Raw genomic sequence first — 21,615 nt, forward strand, 5'->3', positions numbered from 1 at the left:
CCCCCCCCCCCTCCCCCCCGACATAGCCAGGCAAAAACTCGCTCTCGATTCGATCCACGATGCCGGAGGACGAAGGATGCGAGGAGGAGGTAGGGAGAATCCAGCGCTGGACCGGCGATCTTCGCGAATTAATCAAATACGCGAGCGATTTGTCTTCGTTACACCCACGTGGGCACCCCGGGGGGACGCGTGTGTAACTGGGGTGACGAAGCCCTCTCGCGTACAACCGGCATCGGTGATGGGAGAAAAACGTGACCGCGCTACACGCGCACCTTGTACGATGATTATTCTAAATAAAAATAATGCTCTATGACGAAAACATGGCGGGACGGTTGGAGATTTATTTACAGAATCTCTATGTTTGCAATCTCGTTAATTTTATTTTATTACAAGTTTATTACGTATCCCTTTTTTTACGAAATACCACAGAACTTATCGATAAATTTTGCGCGTACAAAACGAAATACATTTATAACGTGCGAACACAACAAAATATACAACAAAAAATTTATTTTTCATATAAACTTGAACTCTTGATTGACCTATTAGAATTCAAACATTTTTATTCGTTCGAAAGATTTATTTAACTAATTATATTTAAAAAAATAATAATAATATTTAAATTACATTGATGATTTTTTAGTGTAAGGTAAAAATTCGGACTGCAATATTTTGTATTCGTAGGAAGAACGCACGATTTGTGCGTTTTGATTTTATTATGCCTTGAGATTTATCGCCAAATATGCGTATCTTAATGGCTAGTTTTCTCGCCACGGCGGCTTATACGGCGGGAAGGGACACAGATTTGTCCAGCGTGTCATACCCTTTCCGAAGTCGCGCGTCGAAATCCTTTTGCACGGCGGGCAGGATACTCGAGCGGTATCTCGGCGTATCGGGATGCGAAGTAAATCGTAATTATATACGGGGAGTAGTACAGGATCGGCGGACCCTCCTCTCGCGGCGGAGAGCCCGTGGAAAAAGATCACGCGGACGTTTAATAACACGGGTACCGAATGCTGATGGGTAGAGGTATCGCGGTGGATATAAAACGCGTACGTCTTCCAGACCAGTCTCGCGGTACCAACGCATTCGCGTAATTACACGCGCGCCGCGCGTATACGTTCACGCAACACCGAGCATGGTGTTTCAATCCTTCGCACATATATATTTTAGCCAAGTATGCGTATACCTGTCGTATACGCAACACATACGCGCGTCCTGTCCGCGTACACACAGGGTGTCTGACCGGACAATCTTTCAGATATTAACAAAACGAACTGAGGATGATGAAGATTGTATCAATGTCCCGACACATTCAAACCTTCGTGGAATTATTTAGCGTTGAAAATTAAGAGACTTCCTCGCGGCTCAGATCTCGTAATCATTTTGTTGCGATTCTCAAACAAAATATAAAATGTTCCCCAAAGTGCTGCTGCGGCGGACACCGCTGACCAAAGTATTCGGGCCGTTATTTGCGCGAGTATATTGTATATATGTGTGAGGGTACCTCACCACACTCTCACGTGCATCGACGCGAAAGCGCGGGGAAGCGGGGGAAAAGGACGAACAACAAGTTGGATAAAGTATATAAATAGCGGTCTATAAATTATGCCGTTCACGTACGCGACCGAGTACCATCTTTAAAGCACTGCGGTCGAACAGCCCCGATGTCACCCAATATCGTCGACGACCCGTCACGAATTACCGTGGAAATAAAATGGACGACTATTTCTCGAATCGACTAATCGAGAGACGATAACGTTTCCCGTTTGCCTGGTTTTTCCTGTTGTATCGCGAAGAAAAACTTGACGCGAAATCGACGAGAGACAATCTCATCGCGGTTAGATCTCACGGCGGATTTGTCGAAACGCACATCTAGGAAGAGCACATCCCGGATGTGATGTAGTTCCCGTTTTTGGCCCAGACCACGTGCGTCCACGATCGATCGATCGGAGCAATTATCGGTATACGCGTGCTGGTGCGTGCCTTACCTGTTGCGTGTGTGTTACGATGAGATACGTCTGTAATTGGATGTGGCCTCGCGACGTGTTTTCGCGGCGCGACGTCGGATAACGCAGAAAGTCCATACGGCCGTAATAAATAGCCGTTAAACCGGATTTCATATATCATTAATAAAACGGTTAATTACCGATTACGAAAAGTAAACCGAAGTGGACGCTTTTTCATCAATTTGATTAAGATCCTTTTTACGTCGGAATGACGTGCGTTAACGATACGCCTCTGACTCGATATTGACAAACTAATGATTTTGAGAGGGGTCTCTCTCTCAAATAAGCTGTCCAATTATACAAGCATCATCTATCAAGTGGCAAATCAGGGACACGTTCCGGCGCGACGCGTTAGATCTAAACAGACTGTCAGATATGTCAGTGTATCACGCGACTTAAATATTACGATATTTCCGATTTTGTTTCTCTGCTATAAAACTCACAGTTTTTGTGAAAATGTAGCAGAGATTTTCACGAAACTGGAAATCGGGGAAATCGATCGAGAGGAAATGTCAGAAAACGATCAAACGAAGTCAGGAAAAAAATCGCGGAATTAAAAAAAATTTCTAAAAAATTAAAACTCTATCGACTTAAAAAAATTTAATATGCGTATCATCTTATTTATGCAATTTTGGCATACTTAACAATTAAATACAAACAGTGTCGCAGCAACGTTAACAGCAATTAACATTGCTACGTTGAATTGTTCTTTCGACAAAATATTCGATGGATTTTAAATCACGCGAAATAATGAAATTTTATTTTGAAATCAGGAAAAAGTTTTAGTACGAGAATTTTATTACAGCGGCACTCGAACGCTGTTCGAGAAAATGCTCGCGCTGCTTGAATCGTTCATCACGGAATTGCATCTGCTAGCGATAGTAATGATCGGCCAATTTGGCTATTAATTGATTGAATTGGCAGCGGGATTGGGCGGGTATACCGCGGCGGGCTCGCGCAAGGAGGTCGAGCGAGGTCGATGTCGTGGAATCGATAAATCGCCGTCATTCGTCCGTCGCGTTCGCTCTCATACGTGCGTGTTACGGAGCACACGTGCCCCGCTTGTTCTTGCCGTACACGGCGAACGATCGATACTCGGTGTATCATCGTACAAAACGCAGACCGCGGGCCATCTCGTTCGTCCGTGTGCAACCATCGCCGAAGATCTACCGTGAGATCGTGCCGCCGATCAGACACGATCCTTCAAGCGCAACGCTCCCCGATCGTAACCGTGACGAATGAGATCTCAGCGACGCGCGCGACAGCTCTCGCCCGAAGGTTCTACTTAACGGCGCACCTGGACTAGTCCAGCTTTTACGACGGCCGCGATACCGCCATAGTTTTAATGGAGAAATAAATTTATCTCTCTTTTTTTTTAATATATGCGCGTACACATACTTAAGTGGAAGTAATAAAATGTATAACAACGTATATGTGGCAGATTTCGATTTTGTGTTTAATTTTTACTAGTTAAATCATGACACGAGGCAACTGATCGAAGGTTGCTAGCTCAGTCGGGCATCGCATTCTTCAGTTAACGTTCCTCTGGAGTATCTTATTTCCACGCGAGAGATCTTTGAAGTTATGCCGCACGTCGGAGATATTTTTCTGATGATCGATGTATACCGTTTTGAAGATCATCGATATCATAAAAGCAAATCAATTCGACATCTTTATTAGAACTTTGCATGGGATTGACAGACGAGAAATTTACTTTAACTATCGATCTCTCCCGATTTAATCGTTTTATATTTAAGTACAGTGATTTAATAACAACTCACGTCGATCAACTGAATGTTTGGTGGCACCAGGAGCCATTATGAAAACTAAGTTGCGATAATGCAAATCTTGATGCAAATGCAACCGGAAACTCAAGTACTATTTGATACCCACATCATAATTTATCGAGATTAATCCGGGTGTAACTGTTTTAATTAGCCCCCACTGAACGAGGTGGACGAGACGAGACTTATTATGAATAAATTAACGCAATATGTGTTTCTCTTCCCTCGTTTAAAGCTATTTTCGCCCCCCCTTATTTATATCTGATGCATGTATATCTGTATATATTATTTAAATTATGTATTCTGCATTTCCAGGCGAACGACCAAGCAGGTTTTATCTGGCAAGAGAGGAAGCTGATCTTTCGCTGGATCCCAACATGGGGATGCTAAGGATTCGACAGCCGCTCGATCGGGAATCACGTGACAAATATGTTCTCAGCGTCGAGGCACGTAATGGCGGCTCCGTTGGATATTGCCAGGTAAATTACGCATCCAGATAATCATCGTATCTCGTATTAACTCGCCTTAATCATAGCTGTTTATCCGTGTTCTCAATATATTTATCCTGAATGCACATATAATAATCCCGAAGTGTGCGAAAAATTTGCATTATGATTTTTTGTGTTACGATCTTCTCCCCACCGATATTATATTAATATTCAGTGAACAACGCATACGTGCTTGTTAGCAAATTAGTACTGTTTAAAAGAAAGTAAAAATTGTTAATTCGTCGTTTACCAGTTTCGTATTAACGCAAAACACGAGTACGAGAGTTTTTCGCTTGTGCGTATTGTGAAAAACGCCCTGACGAGTCAATTGAAACGCTTACACGACATTCGTCCGTGTTTTTCTTTCCGTTACAGTTGGAATTGATCGTAGAGGATGTGAACGACAACGCGCCGTCATTTCGCACAAACACCGTCCGCATCTCAGTGCCAGAATCGCATCCTCTTCACGTGCCTTTGTACGTGGCGCACGCTACCGATCCCGACATCACGCCGTTGCTGCCGATTCGTTACATTCTCGGTCAGAACAGCAACAACCTGTTCGGGATAGACGAGCGTACCGGCGAGCTCTATTTGGCGAGACGATTGGATTACGAGACTCAGCAGAGGCACGGTCTTCTGATAAGTGCTCTGGACGGCGCCGGGCTCTCGTCTAACCTTAGCCTGAGCGTCGAGGTGCAGGATGTGAATGACAACCCCCCAGTGTTCGAGAGGAACGAGTATCATGTGGAGGTTCCCGAAGGCGCCAGGCTCGATTCCCAGGTGAGAAAAATCTTCATTACACGCCCGTCACGCGAGCATTTGTTTGTCGAGAGGATGCGGTAGAGTTCTTCGAAAAAGGAAGCAGAAAGAGAGGGAGAGGGAGAGAGAGAACGGGAGGGTAGGAGAGGTAAAATTTCTGGATCGGATGGTAAAGTTAACAACCTCTCTCTTCAACCTTTCTTCCGCTCTTCATCGGTATCTCTTCGCGACCAAAGTGATGGTTCCCTTTTTTCCTCTGGCTGAATTTTTTTTGTTCCCGTGCAACCGAACGTACTTCTCCTGTCTCTGGGATGCGTAATTTTATTCGGGACAACCAGGAAGAACGTGCTTTGTGAACCCTTTGCCCCCTCTCATATCGCGAGACGTACGCCATGGCTACTAGTCGTCTATTCCCCTTCCGGGTAGCTTCTCTCGAGAGAGAGAGTAGGGAACAGAAGAGGAAGAAGAAGACGTTGACTCGTAAAGTTCACCTTATAGGCAAAGAGAGAATTAACCCTACGCCGACTAGGAATGGAATTAACCGCGGACGTTGCAGTGAGATTAGCCGATGTTATTCCGCCATGGTTGCTCGACGGACCCGTTCGAAACCAGGAGATGGATAGGGAATGCCCGATAATCTGATATTCAGACACGAGATGTTGCCGCGCGTTGATACCGATTACGAACAGCGAGTTCCATAAGAGCGGTCTACGATTGATAGGTAACAGTCGATAGGCCCGCAGGATCGCCACGTCGTTCCACACAGTCGATCATTTCGCGAATAATAGTGAATTCGATCAGTGCACATTGGTGCATGTTAAAGCTGTCGTATACAATTTAACGTAAAAGTGTATTTTATATAAATACAAAAACGGATTAAACCCCATAAATACATTTTATTGTACATTAAGTAAATTTTTTATTTCATAATTTAAAATATTTACATTTAATTTTACATAGAGAGAGAGAGAGAGAGAGAGAGAGAGAGAGAGAGAGAGAGAGATATGAAACAGTGTACAGCTGCTTTAATGTGGATTAGTACGCATCAGTGCGTCTAAACGAATTCATTGTAAGTTTCCAAGCGATTACTTAACGAGAAAGATTTCTTACATTATGTACAAAATTATAGCCCCAAAATAGTAGAATTTCGATTAAATTTGAAAAAGTTGAATTCCTACGTTATTTAAACCTATGCGAATTCTCGATCTTCGTCGTTAGGAGAACGCCCAGAGCAAATCCAAAGCGATGTGGACCTCAGAAACGTAGGTCCATCCGCGAAGATCGCCGACGGCGACGTGTGCATCTCTCCCCCTGTAATTATCTACACATATCAGTCATTATCCGGTAAAAAATCGAAATAAGAGCGAGTATAGATCGACGGCGAGGTTTTGTGACGAGGGACCGTGTTGAGGAGAAGAGAGTCATTAGCCATGATGCTCGCGAGAACCGGGGCGTCGTTGGCTGATAGGTCCGAGGGTTTCTTCATGGCGATCGCGTACGGAGTGAACGTAATTCTGAATACGTGGATATCGATTATGAATGACAATAAGAGTCTCGAGTACGAGATACACAACTTCGCATTTTACAACGCACAGACTGGCACTATAAAAAACGAAAACGTCGCGCTCCAGTGTCTCTCTCTCTCTCTCTCTCTCTCTCTCATTTTCCTTTTGCTTGTCATTTTTATATTCTTAGAGATTTGTTCTAGAATGTTGATAAATGCTTTTATCTAGCTATCTTTTTTTGTCCAACTCGTTTCTTCCCTTTCCTTCTCCTTCTTCTCTCATCACTACTCGATCTTCCATTCCATCTTCTTTCTTATATATAGGCTGTATAAATCAGTCGTATCTATCGGTGAAATAGATCTGTAAGCTGTCGATGGTATCCCGACAATATCTCAGTCACTAGTGTACGTTAAAAGTGGAATGAGACAAAAAAATCTGAGCGAGAAAACAAGACGGATACATGGCGGGGAGGAAGTGGAGCTGGAGCGAAAGAATAACCTTGCAGTGAGCATAACCCTTCACCCATCATGAACTAATAACGTACAGTTAGACACATTACTGCCTGCTCCCACGTCAGGTTGCTCATCTAATGATAACCTGTATCCCACCCCCTCCTGGTCCTTCGCGAAGACAACCCAGTCGCGGCGTCTCTCATCCTCCTCCTCTTCCTCCATAACCCATCTCTTTCCGTTCGCCTTCTACCATCATCCATCATTCGTAAGCCGCAGGTTCATGCGCGAAACACGACCTTATACACTCTCGATCCTGCACTTTTTCTTCTTCTTTTTCCTCGACCTTCGCAATTCACCATCCTCCCGCGCTGGAAAACATCGTCTGGTTCGAACGTGTTTAGGGTTCGCGGTTCTTGGGTACGTTTAATTAATACGGAACGACCGGATCGACTGGTCCCGCCTCTCTTTTTTCCTCTTTTCTTACTCTTTCTCGCTCTCGTGCGATGTCTGCGGATGATACGATTGCTCTTGTTTTGATTTTCATCGTAATTCTGTTCGCCTGGAATTTTAACATTTTATATCGCGCTTGTGTTTATATTTAAATTGTTGTATTAAGCAATTGTTGTACAGCCGTTACCGCATTTGTGTGCAATTCAATAATCATAACAAACCGGATTACATTAGATAAATTGGTCATCGTGAATTTTTTGTCATTTACAGATTCTTCAGGTAACAGCAGTGGATCTGGATACGGGAAACAACGCGAGACTGAGCTATCGTCTTCATGGCTCCACTGCCTTTCGCATCAGTCCCAACACCGGCTGGATATACCTCGCGCAGAGTTTGGACCGCGAGACCCTCGATCGACACGCTTTGACGGTTCTCGCGATCGACAACGGATCACCTGCAGCAACCGCGAGTGCTTCCGTGCTGGTGATGGTTCTGGATGACAACGACAACGATCCACGTTTCGAGAAGGACTTTTACGGATTTGAGCTGCTTGAGAATCTACCTTCAGGTACTTTGGTGGGCTCTGTGAGCGCCATCGATCCCGATATTGGCAAGAACTCGCTTCTCAGATACACGGTGGTCCAAGCCAACAGCAGCTTCACTGTCGATCCCGACACAGGTAAGAGGCTATCTCCACGTCTTATTTTCCTGTTTTTCATTCTTTTCGTTCCGTTTACACTTTGTTTGCGTCGCCATCAAATGCCATGGTCTAACGAAGTATATATATATATATATATATATATATATGTAGGTTCTTGTCATAACGAGGCTCAAGTGTTTGCAAAAGCCGATCCGGGTCCGGCTTCGAGGATCGAGTCGGAGATGCCCACGCAGCTCGAAAAAAACTCACGGAGAAAAATATTGGCGAATCGTTTCCACGGGTTCGCTGAGTTTCGGCTCGCGATGTTCTCGAGTTGCTTGCGAACGTGTAATTCGAGAATTCGTTGAACAGACCCGGCAAGATTCGCATTATTCTTCGCTCCGACCGACTCGTTCTCTCAGACAAGTTAAATTCACACCGGAGTTACGACCGTGCTACTCGACAACCGTGAATAAGAGATGTACTACAAGGAGAAACTTCCTGATTCGGTGGACGGTCCCTTCGGTGCTTCTCAGGGCTACGGGTGACAGTGATCGATTCGCAGCGATTAACATTTTGGTTGTACGTTTGGAATTTCTGCCTTCCCCGTGACGCTTTACCTTGCATTATTGTCATACTCACGACAATGCGTATATTTCAACACAGGAATGTGTCGCCGTAAAACGGAAGCAATCTCCGCGCCATGGTGGATAATATACAATTCTCGTTATAATATATAATATCCTTTTAATATAATCCTTATCGAACTTGATCTTTCACGCGTTTCGATTTTCTAAATTATACCCCTTTATCTTATGTCCTTCGTCTCGAAGCGCTATCACGAACGTAATTGTACTTTGCGTCTGCCACAATCTTTTATTTCCGCCAGATATTCAGTCTCGGTCTAATGCCGTGCTGATATCTCTCCTCTTGTCATGGTCTCTTTCTCGCTTTGCCGTTGACTTCTATCGCAGCTTTCTTCGCGTCCTCGCTCGCAGCCAAGTGCGGCAGCCCGCGGTTTACTTCCTGTTTAAGACAGGTTCTTAGCCTGTTAAATAAAAATCGAACGCGCCTCTTCGCTAGCTTCTTATTAATTCTCCGAGACTGAATCGCCAACGTGATGTTCCATTCCCTTGTCCCTTTCTTTCATAGCAAATACGATAGAGAGAAACGCAAACGCGGACGTTACATTTCAACGAAAGATCGATTTAGATGTGAGAGATGGAAGGGAATGCTTATGAGAAAAAAAAGAAATTATTAACCTTCAGGAGATGGTTTTTTTCGGACGACTTCTACAGTTTCTATTTTAAAACTTTGAGATGTATGCCGTAGTAATAATGATCTATGAAAAAACTGAGACGGCTCTAGAACCGGTATTTCGGCTTTTTTTAAAACTATTTTTTGTCTTCAAATTCTGTTATTGAAATATTTTATTATAGAATAATTATTTTCACACTCTTTTTATAATAGAATATATAATATAGAAATATACTTTTTCAAACTATAAAAAGACAAGAGAAATGCAGATTATATCAATACATACTTTCTAAATTCTTTGGAGAGAAATTTTATTCTAAAGAATAAAACTTGTGTCAGTCTGTGAAAAAGAGCTCAATTTTTCAATCTCCAAGAGATTTCACTCTTTAGAATGACAATTTACTCTAAAAGTAAAGAGTATATATTACACTGATATGAAAATCTCTAATGTATTAGTGAAAAAAGCAAATTAGGTTTTGAAAATAAAACACTGTTAAATTCACTTGAACCATTAAAAGCCGATAAATCGTTTTCCTGTCTTCTAAAGGTTAATGTATTTAATGGCCTCAGCGAGCCGTCAGCGCGTGTAATTTACGCGCTGCTCTTACGTCAACCCAACGACCCTTTATGCCGCATCATTGTTAAACGATTTTGTAATCGATGAAAAGGTTCCTTGTACCCGGGCAACATTATTCGGCGTTCATCATCAGGCTTCTTTCGGACTATTTCGAAATCCTTTAAACGTTGTAACATATATGATTGTTAAATAAATGAAACATTTTACAAATAGAGAACCGCCGAGCTCCTCTCAATGACGATTTTCCAAATTACCAGGTTGAAGTAACAAGAACGACACGAGAATGGTTTGATTTTTTGTTCGGGATCTTCGTATAGCTCATTTTAGATTGCAGCGGTATATGTGCTTCGTGGGTATTAAAACATAATCCGGTAAGAGTGGCGCTTTCGCCTGGTCGGCGTGTAACGAATCATCAGGAACGGGGCCCTGGGCCCGTCACACGCCGCGAAATACGCGCACACGTATGCGGCGTGCAGACCGCGTGTGCAATGCGCGCAGTTTGATTGGCATGCGACACGGGGGTATTTGTGTACACGCGGCCCGGGTCTCTCTCCCTCTCTCTTTCTTACGTTTCGTATCCGCGCTGCCTGTTTGCAGAGGTGGGACTTCTCGAGTCATCCCGACTGTGCGGGAACGGAGAGAATCGAGAAGTAGAAAAAAAGATGAGGGATAACGACGGCGATGGAGGTAGGGGCGATCGCGCTGCCGGAAGTATCAGCTGTCTTGTCGTACGAGTACTTCTATATTAATCCCCGCTGCATGCAGCGCGACTACACATTGTCCGGTCAACGGACCTGCGGCGGAGTGAGTTGAAATTTCGCCCGGCCATTGTCCTTCGATCGTCTCTAACCGCGAGATCTCCCATTGAGAAAACCCTCGAGCGATGGAGCACCTCCGCTCCTTCCGCGTAGGTCGCCCCCGTAACACTCGCTTAATGGCGCCCTTTTCTCCATTCATCCAATTAAGGCGGCCCCTCGCGTGTTGGCTTACAATGTCGGGAGATCGACCGGCGGTGATTTATGGAATGGCACGCCCTTGTCCGCGATGATACGCGACGAGAAGTAAGGGAATATTCGATTGTCAGCGCGACTCAACCGGTTCCTAATATGTATACCGGGGGTGATCAGGGGCCGTTAGCAATCGATATCCCCCTCCCGCGCGACTTGAAGACGTTCGTCAGAAATGTCCGAGTCGCATCCCGTCACCTCGCGCCTCCTCTTCCGACGCGAATCGCGGTGACGCGTGTTCCATGCATTTCAAGCCGTTGCGCGGTACGATCGATTATTGCGACTTCAGGAATTTCCGTGACCTACCGTGACCGACTCGCCTATCGATCGGATACCTGTTGCAGCGTGGCCACGTGCCATCTGCGCCACGTGGCCCGTGCTGTGCGAGCATGGACACGCTCACTTCAGAATATTGATCATATAACCTTTTTATGGAGAAAAATGATTGGGTAATTTTTATCTTACAAGACAAATAAAAATATTCTGACTGTTTTTGCTAAAAGTAGGAAAGATATTTTGACTATTTTTGTCGAACTTATGACAAAATACATATATACTTGTCTGAAAATAAAAATACCGAAAGTGTAAGGTAAAAGGTTAAATTAAACATTTACAATTATAGTAAAGTCATTCATGTGATATTATAATAAAGTAAATCGTATTCTCAAGACTGTAAGCACATGAATAATTTTTTTTTACTTCACACACTTGTATATTTTATCGCGTAATAAAGTAAATTTCATCATACTTGATAAAATCAATTTTATTGAAATTATGATAATTTATAAATTTATTTTATGAACTGTAAAAAATACGTTACAGCATGACTATACGACACTGAAAAAATTTTACTTCAATTTTAATAAATACTTGAATAGTACATTAACTTACATCAACGCATGCAAAAAAATATCTATTTAAAATAAATAAATATTTACTAAAAAAAAAATGTTAAATCAAATTAATGATTTTGTATCAAATAAATATACATTTAGTAAATATTTAGTTAATAGTATTCAAACGAATATTTATTAAAATTTAGTAAATTTTATGTAAGTGACGCCTACACACACACATAATAAATTTTATGAACCTGTCAATTTCATAAAATACTAGAATTTTAGCGCATATTATTTTACATTTTTCCTATATTTCTTTAGGGTAGCTATCATGTAACTTTTTCTTTAGAACGAAAATATGAAAAGTGAAAAATTTTCTGTATGTATGTGTACGTATACACACATACATACAAAACATTTTCACTTTTCACGTTTCCGTCATAAGGAGAAAGTTACATGATTGACCCCCCAGGCATGTAATACTTCTGTGGAGCTACAAAGTGGCGATTACTTTGCAGCACATTGACTTTATGCGAGAAAGATCCGCGGAAAAAAGATTCGCTCGATAATTTCGCTTCGTTTAATACGTTCTTCCTATCCATCCTGTATACATCGCATCGTAATGAATGACGATTATGTGATCGATTTATATTATAATTGCGCATGTGATATAAAAATCTCGATCAGATCTACGATTACTTAGCGATATATTTTCCAGCGGTAAACGTGCTTAGTGGTGTTTCCCTGCGGCTTTTCTGCGCGTCGATAATTTGGTACACGTTGCTTTGCGTCGGTGATGAAATTAAAGATAAGGTTGCTCAGCTAGTCCGCAATTTAGTAACGCTCAGGGTTGCAAAGTTGTCGAGCAGGTTCCACGATGCGGACTTCGATCTATAATCCTGGTCTGGGATTCCTCTCGCGTCGGATTTTCTACCGTTTCGTCAAACGACGAACATTCGATTTTCGAGAAAACAACGCTGCGCCGCCGTCACATGGGGCATGGTCCTTGACTCGTACATCCGATCGCAATGGATTTTCAAATATTGGAAGAGGCACGTAAAGACAAAACCTACGTTCCTCTTATACGAGAATGACGGTGAGATCGGTCGCGCGGTCCCACGGTTAACACGAGAAACGCATTAGCACGCGTCCTACGATATACTTCTTATTGTTGCGCGATGGTATCCCCGACCAGCCGGCCGGCGCGTTTGCATGTCCTCCGTCGATCGTTTGTCTTGTCGAGAACGGAGAAGTGCGGCGTCGTCCAGCCACCGGAATGGTCGCGATGGTTTTCGATTAGGTACGTCGAGAATTCGTGGTGGCACGCCAGGCCAAGGCTCGGCGCGGCGTGTCGGTGTGGACATCGATACGGCTCGGTCTCGGCAACGAATTATTATCCCGATCTTTTTCCCAGATCTTGGAATAGTTCTGCCGGCTCCTCCGCTAGTCGCTCTCGCTTAATTATCCATTAATACACCGATCGTGCATCGAAGTGGGGATCCCTTCTGTGCGCTTTGATTCTACCTTTTCCCTCTTCTACCCCGCAATGTTCTTGCCCTCTCTCCTATCTCTTCCTCTTTTTCTTATTCGTATCCTCCTCGTCCTCTTCTCGACTCCGACTACTCTCTGCGATACGTAATTATGGCAGACCTCGTTACACGCGCAACTACGTAAGCCTCTAGTATGATTATTATATGCGAGGAGAGAGGGAGAAAGCGGAAACGAAAAATGCAACTCCTGATATATCGAGAAGTACGGGTAAATCGCTGCACAGATGGTTCTTATTCGCGTTTGAATGACAATTATCCAATTAACCATTTCTGATGAGAGTAATTGATAAGGTCGGTCTAGGCATCCGCACGATCAACAAGAATATCATCAACCAGTCGTACATATTCGATTTTATAAGGGATCGATACTCCCCCATCTACACTATACCGAAAAAAAAGTATGGTAACAGCTATTAAATGTTAAATGAAATAATGCCAATTAAATGTTTAAATAATTTTAGTTTTTAAAATATTTAATAAGTATCATCAACGTAATAATACGAATATAACTGCTTGGTAATATTACTAAATATATTTAAGAATACTTACTAAATATTTAAAAAAGTAAAATTATTTTTGATTATATTAACCGAATATTTGATTGGCATGCGTTGATATTATTTTACTCAACATTTCGTATATTACCAGAATTTTTTTAGCCATCTTCAATAGTCGCTTAGATGCTTTGAGAATCTTCATGTAAAATCCATCGAACTTAAAACCTTTGAACATTTAATATCAGGACGAATCGATGTGGGACTTTTTGTCATATGCCCATAAATATTCCTCGATATCTGTTAGCAGACGCTATCTGCAATGCTGCGGGGAATTGTTAATTAAAGCTCTAGATGCATTAAAGTAGCGCAATCCTTTTATTTAAGCCGAAATGCCGACAACTTTCCTATTGGCAATTTTGTCCACCATTTTTGACCTAATGACTATAGTCTAATAAACGCTTAGTAGTATTGGTAATTGTTTAAATATCATATGATTATTGGATTAAAGGTGAAGCATCTAGAGCTTTAAGGTACTCTGATCAATTTTTTGAACGACATCCGAACCTCGCGACGGGAAAGCAAATCTCTCATTGGTTATCATCGCTTATTGTCAATTGCGTTCAGTGTGTAATAGCCATAAACTCGCATCGCTCGTGAAGCGCAATGAAAATTAATTGTTTCTCTTTCCTCTTCACTCGGCAACCGTCAGGCGAGATTACCACGCGCGAGCCGCTCGACCGTGAAACGAAAAGCGTCCACGAGCTGGTTCTGGAGGCACGAGATCAAGGAACACCATCGAGAGCTGCCAGAGTGCCTCTGAAGGTCACGGTCCTGGATGTCAATGACAATTCGCCTGAGATTGTTGATCCCCAGGGGGACGTGGTCAGTGTCAGGGAGGAGCAACCATCGGGAACGGAGGTCGCTAGGGTGCGAGCACTGGACATGGATCTCGGTGAAAACGCCTCAGTGACGTACAGTATCCCGAAAGGTAAAGATTAAGTTTAACATTGCTTTAATTTATATCCCGCGTCTAAATTTTGCAATTATATATAGGGTGCTTAAAAAAATCATTTAATATTTATATGCTATTATTAGTACACTCTATACTGATTGTGAGTAAAATAAGTTTTAGAGAGCGTAACATAGGTCATAAAATCAATCAATCAATTGTCATCAATTGACGATTGTGATTACATAAGATTCGATTATATAGTTATACTAATTGCTGGTGAAATCTTATGAAACTTGTATGAAAATTTAATGAGGACATTCAGAACACGGTTTATTACTAACAATGAGATAAGCATGCTACACTTAGAAGCTGTATAGTGTAAGTCATTCATAATATTAACATATAAAAATGTTTATATCTCAAAACAATTGAGCTTTGATCTATATATATTCTAAGTTTTACTAAGTATGATGGTGTGTAATATCTACCATAAATAGTGAATGTGCACCTTTTGTATATTCTCTACATTTTGTAGAATAGAATTTCGCTCTAAAGAATGAAAGTTGAGCCAATTCTGAGAAGAAGTGAATCAATTTTCATTCTTCAAGAGTGAAATTTTACTCTTTAAAGTAAGATTTACTCTAAAGGTATTAAAGAATATATTGTATCATTTTTTAATTATCCGTTCGTCGCTGTGTGCAATCAATCGGTTACGCGCTGCTCGTCTAATTAAGGATTAAGAAAATTGCGCTTCTGCCGCCGATATGATTATCCCGGTAAGAAAATATATAAATTACAATTAATCGTATGTGTGCACGCAGCCAATAATTGCCTGGCTTCGTTACGAGAGCGCCGGGCTGAGTCGCAGAGAGAGAGAGAGAGAGAGAGAGAGTCGGGAATAATAGAGAAATAGCGAGAGAGAGTACTTACATGCCGGAGATTAGACTTGGTAGACTTGCTTTTTTTACCGGTTGCTCTTGACTCTCCTACGGTAGAGCAAGCACTTTTTGAGGCTTTAATAACTCAGTAGCAATTACAGAAACAATTATGCGCGGTCTTAAAAGCAGTCGCAGGCGTTTTTACCGGGCGTATTATTCGCTAGCGAAATATACCTCGCCGCCTATGAAGAATCGTTACTACACGTGCTGGTCCACTTTTTGGTTACGATCGAAATCGAATTTTCATGATCGCTCGTACTGGACGGCGAGAAAAAAATCTCTTAATCACGAGATTAAATCTTAACATCGCATCGCGGGATATACTGTAATATTGTCGAGGAGTGCAATGATGTACCTCTTCCCGCGTGCATGTCAAGAATTTCATCCCGTGTTCTATCGCGGCACCTATTTCACGTACATGATTCTCCACAGAGTCAATGGCAAAGATATCAGAGAGTTTTTCTATGCCGCGTTTAATTCTTGGCAACAGCAAGAATAATCGTTCAGGCGCAATTTCGTTCGTCCATCTCATATGAGGAATATTTCTGATCTGACTTCGTTTTTCGCTACAGACCGAGACTCAGACGGCTACAATGTCTTCACCATCGACCCGATCACCGGCATGATTAGGACCAAGGCCGTACTTGATCACGAAGAGCGCAACGTATACCGGGTGTCCGTAAGGGCAACCGACGCCGGTCATCCACCGCGACACAGCGAGCGCGTGTTGCGAGTCGAAGTTCTGGCACTCGCGGATAACCGGCCGACCTTCACCAGCAGCAGTCTTACCTTTAACGTGAGTACTATTGACCTCGCCACCCAGTAGGATTCATTTTCCCATCAAATTTGTTTCTAGCTTCACTGGACGCCGTGGATCTTCATAGTTCCCTCTTGCAATTATTCATTAGAACATTTATGATCGCGCTAATATCCCTCCGACGTCTCGCCGCCGTTGTTACGTGTGTTTCCTGTGGATAGCTTCATAAAGTTTATGCCATGTTAGAAATTCTGTAGAAAATTCTATGGAAGATTGAAATTTTATCACGATCTTACGATCTTCGTTGTTATTAGTCATTGAATTAAACATTCAATTTTTTCCATTTAATTCTTAGAAAGATATATGTCTTAATAATTTCACATTCTTATTTTTCTTATTAATTAATCTTCCATTTACAGTTTAGATATTTTTTTACTCAAGCAAAATTTTATGTCCAAATTTTTCCGAAATAAAGAGAGAAGGACAGAATCTAGTTTTCCCTCCTAAATGTCTTGTTAAAAATTTATTTCGTAATGTAATAGAGATTGAAAAGTAATTTTAGGTTTTCCTCATTTTTTGAAAATCTAGACCAGTCGAAAATTTTAGACTGGACAGAGAGAATATAAAAATATGCAGATTACAGAGGAAGGGTTATATAATACAAACGATTATTTTCAACAGAAATACTTATTCTGGCTTTATTAGTACATGACATTTCTCAGTTTCAATCAATACACATAATTTATCTTTAGAAAAAACAATTTTTATAATACAAGAATAAAGTGGAGTGAATTTAATAATACATACTCGATTCATTCAGGTCCGCGAGGATGCAAGTATCGGGCATGCAGTAGGGTCAGTTTCGGGAGCGGGCCCTGCGGGTCGCGTAGCTTTCACCTTGGACTCGCTGACGCCAATCAGCGAGTTTCCAGCTTTCGACGTCGATCGCAGCTCGGGTCAGCTGGTAGTCGCCCACTCGCTCGATCGCGAGAATGTAAGCGAATATCACCTGCAGATTCGTGCATTAGACACAACCTCACTCGGGAATCCTCAGAGCATCGCCGTTTCCGTGAAGATCATTATAGAAGATGCCAATGATAATCCACCGAGTTGGCCGAAAGATCCGATAATTGTTTACGTGTCCGAAACAGCAGCTATTGGCAAAACTATTTACAATCTCACGGCCAGTGATCTGGATAGTGGCTTGAATGGCGAACTTAGATACGGTCTCGTAGCCGAGTTCCCATCGAAGGGTTGCTTCAGCGTGGATTCTTTAACTGGTGCTTTGACGTTGGCCAAGCAATTGGATAGAGAAGAGATAACTCAGCATATTTTGATCCTCAAAGCATCGGACCGGGCGCTACCAGGAGAGCAACTAGCTTCCACAGTCACTGCAAACATCATTGTCCGTGATGAAAATGACAACGATCCCGTCTTCGTCGCGCCAGAATTTACCAAGATAAATGTCCCATCGAATCTTCAGTCTGGTAAATTACATATATTTCAACTGACAAGGGGAGGGCACATCCAGCATATCGCCAATTGAGATGAAAAAAATTCAGGTGATTCTTTGAACAAAAAAAACGAATGCGTGTTTTGGGATTTTTCGAGATAGGGCCCTGATCGGTAAAAAAAAAAAATTTAATGTAAGTAAAAATACGACATTCATAATTAATTTAATTACAAAAATTATTTCTTATTTTTCATTATGTACCAATTCTATCTTTAAAAATCTAGATTGTCTACTTCAATCAATAATTTCTTCAACTATTAATAATGTTCCATTTATTTTTAATATTGGTTACTTTAACCATTTCATATTGTAATTTCATGTGTATGTTGATAACATTAAATTAACCTCGATAAATTTAAATTTAAATTAATTTACTGTTACCCTGGTAGAAATTCTCTATAAAATAATATTATATTATATTATATAATATAACGGTCAAAATCTAATGTACATAATGAAAAATAAGAAATAATTTTTGTAATTAAATTAATTATGAATGTCGTATTTTTACTTACATTAAATTTTTTTTTTTTACCGATCAGGGCCCTATCTCGAAAAATCCCAAAACACGCATTCGTTTTTTTTGTTCAAAGAATCACCTGAATTTTTTTCATCTCAATTGGCGATATGCTGGATGTGCCCTCCCCTTGTTAGTATATCACAGATACATATACATATAATAGAATGATCAATAAAATTCTTATTTTCTTAATTTTTTATCAGGTGCTACCGTGGTGAAAGTTGTCGCTGTGGATAAGGACTTTGGCGATAACAGTCGAATATCTTATGTGATAACCTCGGACAATAAGGAAACGCGGCTCATCATGGGTTACGAGTCGGGTATCGTGACTCTTCTGAAGCCTATCACGGAGCCTATGAATCTCGAGATCACGGCCAATGATCATGGAACACCATTCCGCAAGGCTACGCTGAATCTGAGTCTGAATCCGGTGGCGGCACAAGCGAGCGGACCTCCTCGGCTACTGTTGCCTGATCCGATTGTTAAGATTTCCGAAAATCTTCACGTCGGGTCGAATGTGATAAATGTTGCAGGACCAGCGATTGCGGATCAAGGTAAGACTAAAGATCTCATCGCTATGTCTCTACTGTGCATCAATTAAACTAAAGTTTGTTACATTATGACGACTAATACAAAGTTTGATAGTATTATCGAATAAGTTCCAATTAATTTCCAATTTATTATCTCGAGAGAAACGATGTAACTGCGTATTTATGGCGTATAATGGTCATGAGAAGCAAAATAAATAGTTGAAATTTATCGATTCCCAAGGCGTAACGAAGATACTTTTAGACATTGCGTTCTTACTGTTTTGATGGCGCATAAAGTCCCTGTTGGTGCAAACAGGACTGTCAACTTAACGGTGTGTAGGGCGGCCGTGGTTGAAACTACAGTTTGCTGTCTCTCGTACTCTTCTCAGGCGTCGCACTCGTATTCTAACGAGCGATTTCGCCTTCCTTTCTCTTTGAGCGAATCTTCGGCATAGATAGTATGCATAATTTGCCACCCAGCACACCATCTACACACCTCACGCACACAATGCCGCATAATCGTTGCCGCGCTCGCCGCAGCTAATAGGAAAACCCTGCCACGAAAATACCTGGAATACTTAATTGCTTCGAATCTGATCAGTACCGAGCATTACAGTAAATTTCACAAAATGACTCGCGCGGATTCCGTCGGAGTCACCGGCTAACGTCGTCGTTCCATCCGAAGTATCCCGCTGCGGTCGGACCTCATTCGTTGCATCTTCTCCTCGGGCGTACGCCTTAAAAAGCAAGTCGTAGTCTGCACCAACCGAGAAAATCCCGAGATTTGTTCATCCTGTAGAATATATCGTCGTTTTCGTCGAGAAATGTGGATTCTTCTCGGAAAACGCGATAACGAGCACTCGAATTTCCAAACAAACTCGTTTACGTTATTTACGACGAAGCTTGTTGCATTTTCTGTGAGATTTAACGATCTGGCGATGCCGCTAATTATTGTCGCGAAAGTCTTGCGAGTGTGACTAGCTAGACGACTTCACGTATTAATTGCGAGAAGTCCAATGTTCAGGAGGAAAAGATGCGTTTCTCGAAAGCGCTACTTCCGGAAATCGTTTATCCGACGTATAATTATACTTCGTGTATTTATGTTAATCTGTTAATATTTATTATTATACGAGGAAACCGATAATAAGCAAAATGCCATTTATGATACGAGAATTTGATACACGCTACATTTACTGACATGGATCTTTACACTTGTACTAGGATTCTGTAACTTTTATGGCCGTAGCACACAAAAAACTTAAGCAGTAAGGAAATCAACAAGTTGGATTTGCTACTGTTATGGTTTTACGGTATCTATACTATGATTATAACCATTCGCTTATTGCTTACGATTTATTGCTTATGTTTTTCTATGTGCCATGGCCCTTAACAATAATATTCAAATTGTTATATTATCATTATGCAAATATTAGCAATATAATGTAAAGAAACTGCGACAGTATAATGATACCGACACTATCATTAAAAGTCACAGAATCCAGTGTTGAATTTAGACATATCTTCATGTCTATAATAGTTAATTAGCGTGGTTACGACATTGGAAGGACAATAAATTTGGCTGAAATATCTAAAAATTTATCTAGATTATATAAATACAGAGATCTGAAAATAATTGTAAATTAATTGATGGTAATTATTTTGATGGACTATTAAAATAACTAGGTGAGAATCTCAACGCTGCAATAAGTTTTGACATTTAGTTTAAATGTCCTGTATAATTATTTTGATCTAACAAAATTATTTTCAGATCTGTATTTATATAATTTAAATTTTTAAATAGGCCAGCAAAATTGTTCTTTTTACATAGTATGTATTTCGCGTATCAATTTCTTCGCGCTAGATTCGCATACGTGCATCTAACACGAGGAGCCACCCGATCCAGCCTGTTTCAGTGACGAACGGTTAAAGTGCGATAAACCAGCTCCGCCGACAGCACGGTATCTCTGGTTCGCCGCTTATCTATCACGGTGCCGGATGAGCGCATTAGCGCGTCCCAAGGGTGCGCCGAAGGTGCCGGTCCTTCGAGCATCGGCGGCTTAGTAATGCATAGAGGGGAGGTTGTTGCGAAATGCAGGAGCGAGTGCAGAACACAGAAAGGCAGGGGGATTAGGGGAGAGGACGAGGCGAAACAATGGCCGCGTATATCATCGTGCCGCCGGCCTGCCGCATAGGCAAATCACCGGACTCCATACCAGCGCGCGGTTTCGCGTGTGCACGCACACACGCGCACGGCATATCGCTACTTATACTGGAAGAAAGAGACGAAAGATGGCTACGATGCGACACGCGCATACGTACATACACTAAATCGCGTCGCTTTGTTCTAAGTCCGCTAAAAATCCGACGAGCATGGGCTAAGCGCGCTGGAATTCGAGAAACGAAAGCATTAAAGTCACCGACGCCGCACTCGAATAAGAAAATCGCACGTCGCGAAGCCGCTGGATTTGCGGATAAGATGATAGTTTCCTTCTTCGTTTTGGAGTAAATAAATTACGTGATAAAAATGATATAATATATATGAATCCTTTTTTGAATATTAGAAGAATATCTTTTTTCTGAGTGTAATAATG

At 41.7% G+C, this 21,615-nt stretch overlaps 1 protein-coding gene across 1 annotated transcript in view; it reads left to right on the forward strand.

The window, feature by feature from the left end:
- Positions 1-21,615, forward strand: part of ds (dachsous cadherin-related 1) — a 72,448-nt gene that overhangs the window by 26,235 nt on the left and 24,598 nt on the right. Inside the window, exons 3-9 of the mRNA XM_018551352.1 lie at positions 4,109-4,272; positions 4,657-5,061; positions 7,718-8,126; positions 14,524-14,802; positions 16,277-16,500; positions 17,282-17,948; positions 18,698-19,048. Of these exons, the coding sequence (XP_018406854.1) occupies positions 4,109-4,272; positions 4,657-5,061; positions 7,718-8,126; positions 14,524-14,802; positions 16,277-16,500; positions 17,282-17,948; positions 18,698-19,048 (2,499 nt within the window). The remainder of the gene's footprint in view (positions 1-4,108; positions 4,273-4,656; positions 5,062-7,717; positions 8,127-14,523; positions 14,803-16,276; positions 16,501-17,281; positions 17,949-18,697; positions 19,049-21,615) is intronic.

The sequence above is a fragment of the Cyphomyrmex costatus genome, unplaced genomic scaffold (assembly GCF_001594065.2).
Source record: "Cyphomyrmex costatus isolate MS0001 unplaced genomic scaffold, Ccosl1.0 scaffold14, whole genome shotgun sequence".
Lineage (NCBI taxonomy): Eukaryota > Metazoa > Arthropoda > Insecta > Hymenoptera > Formicidae > Cyphomyrmex > Cyphomyrmex costatus.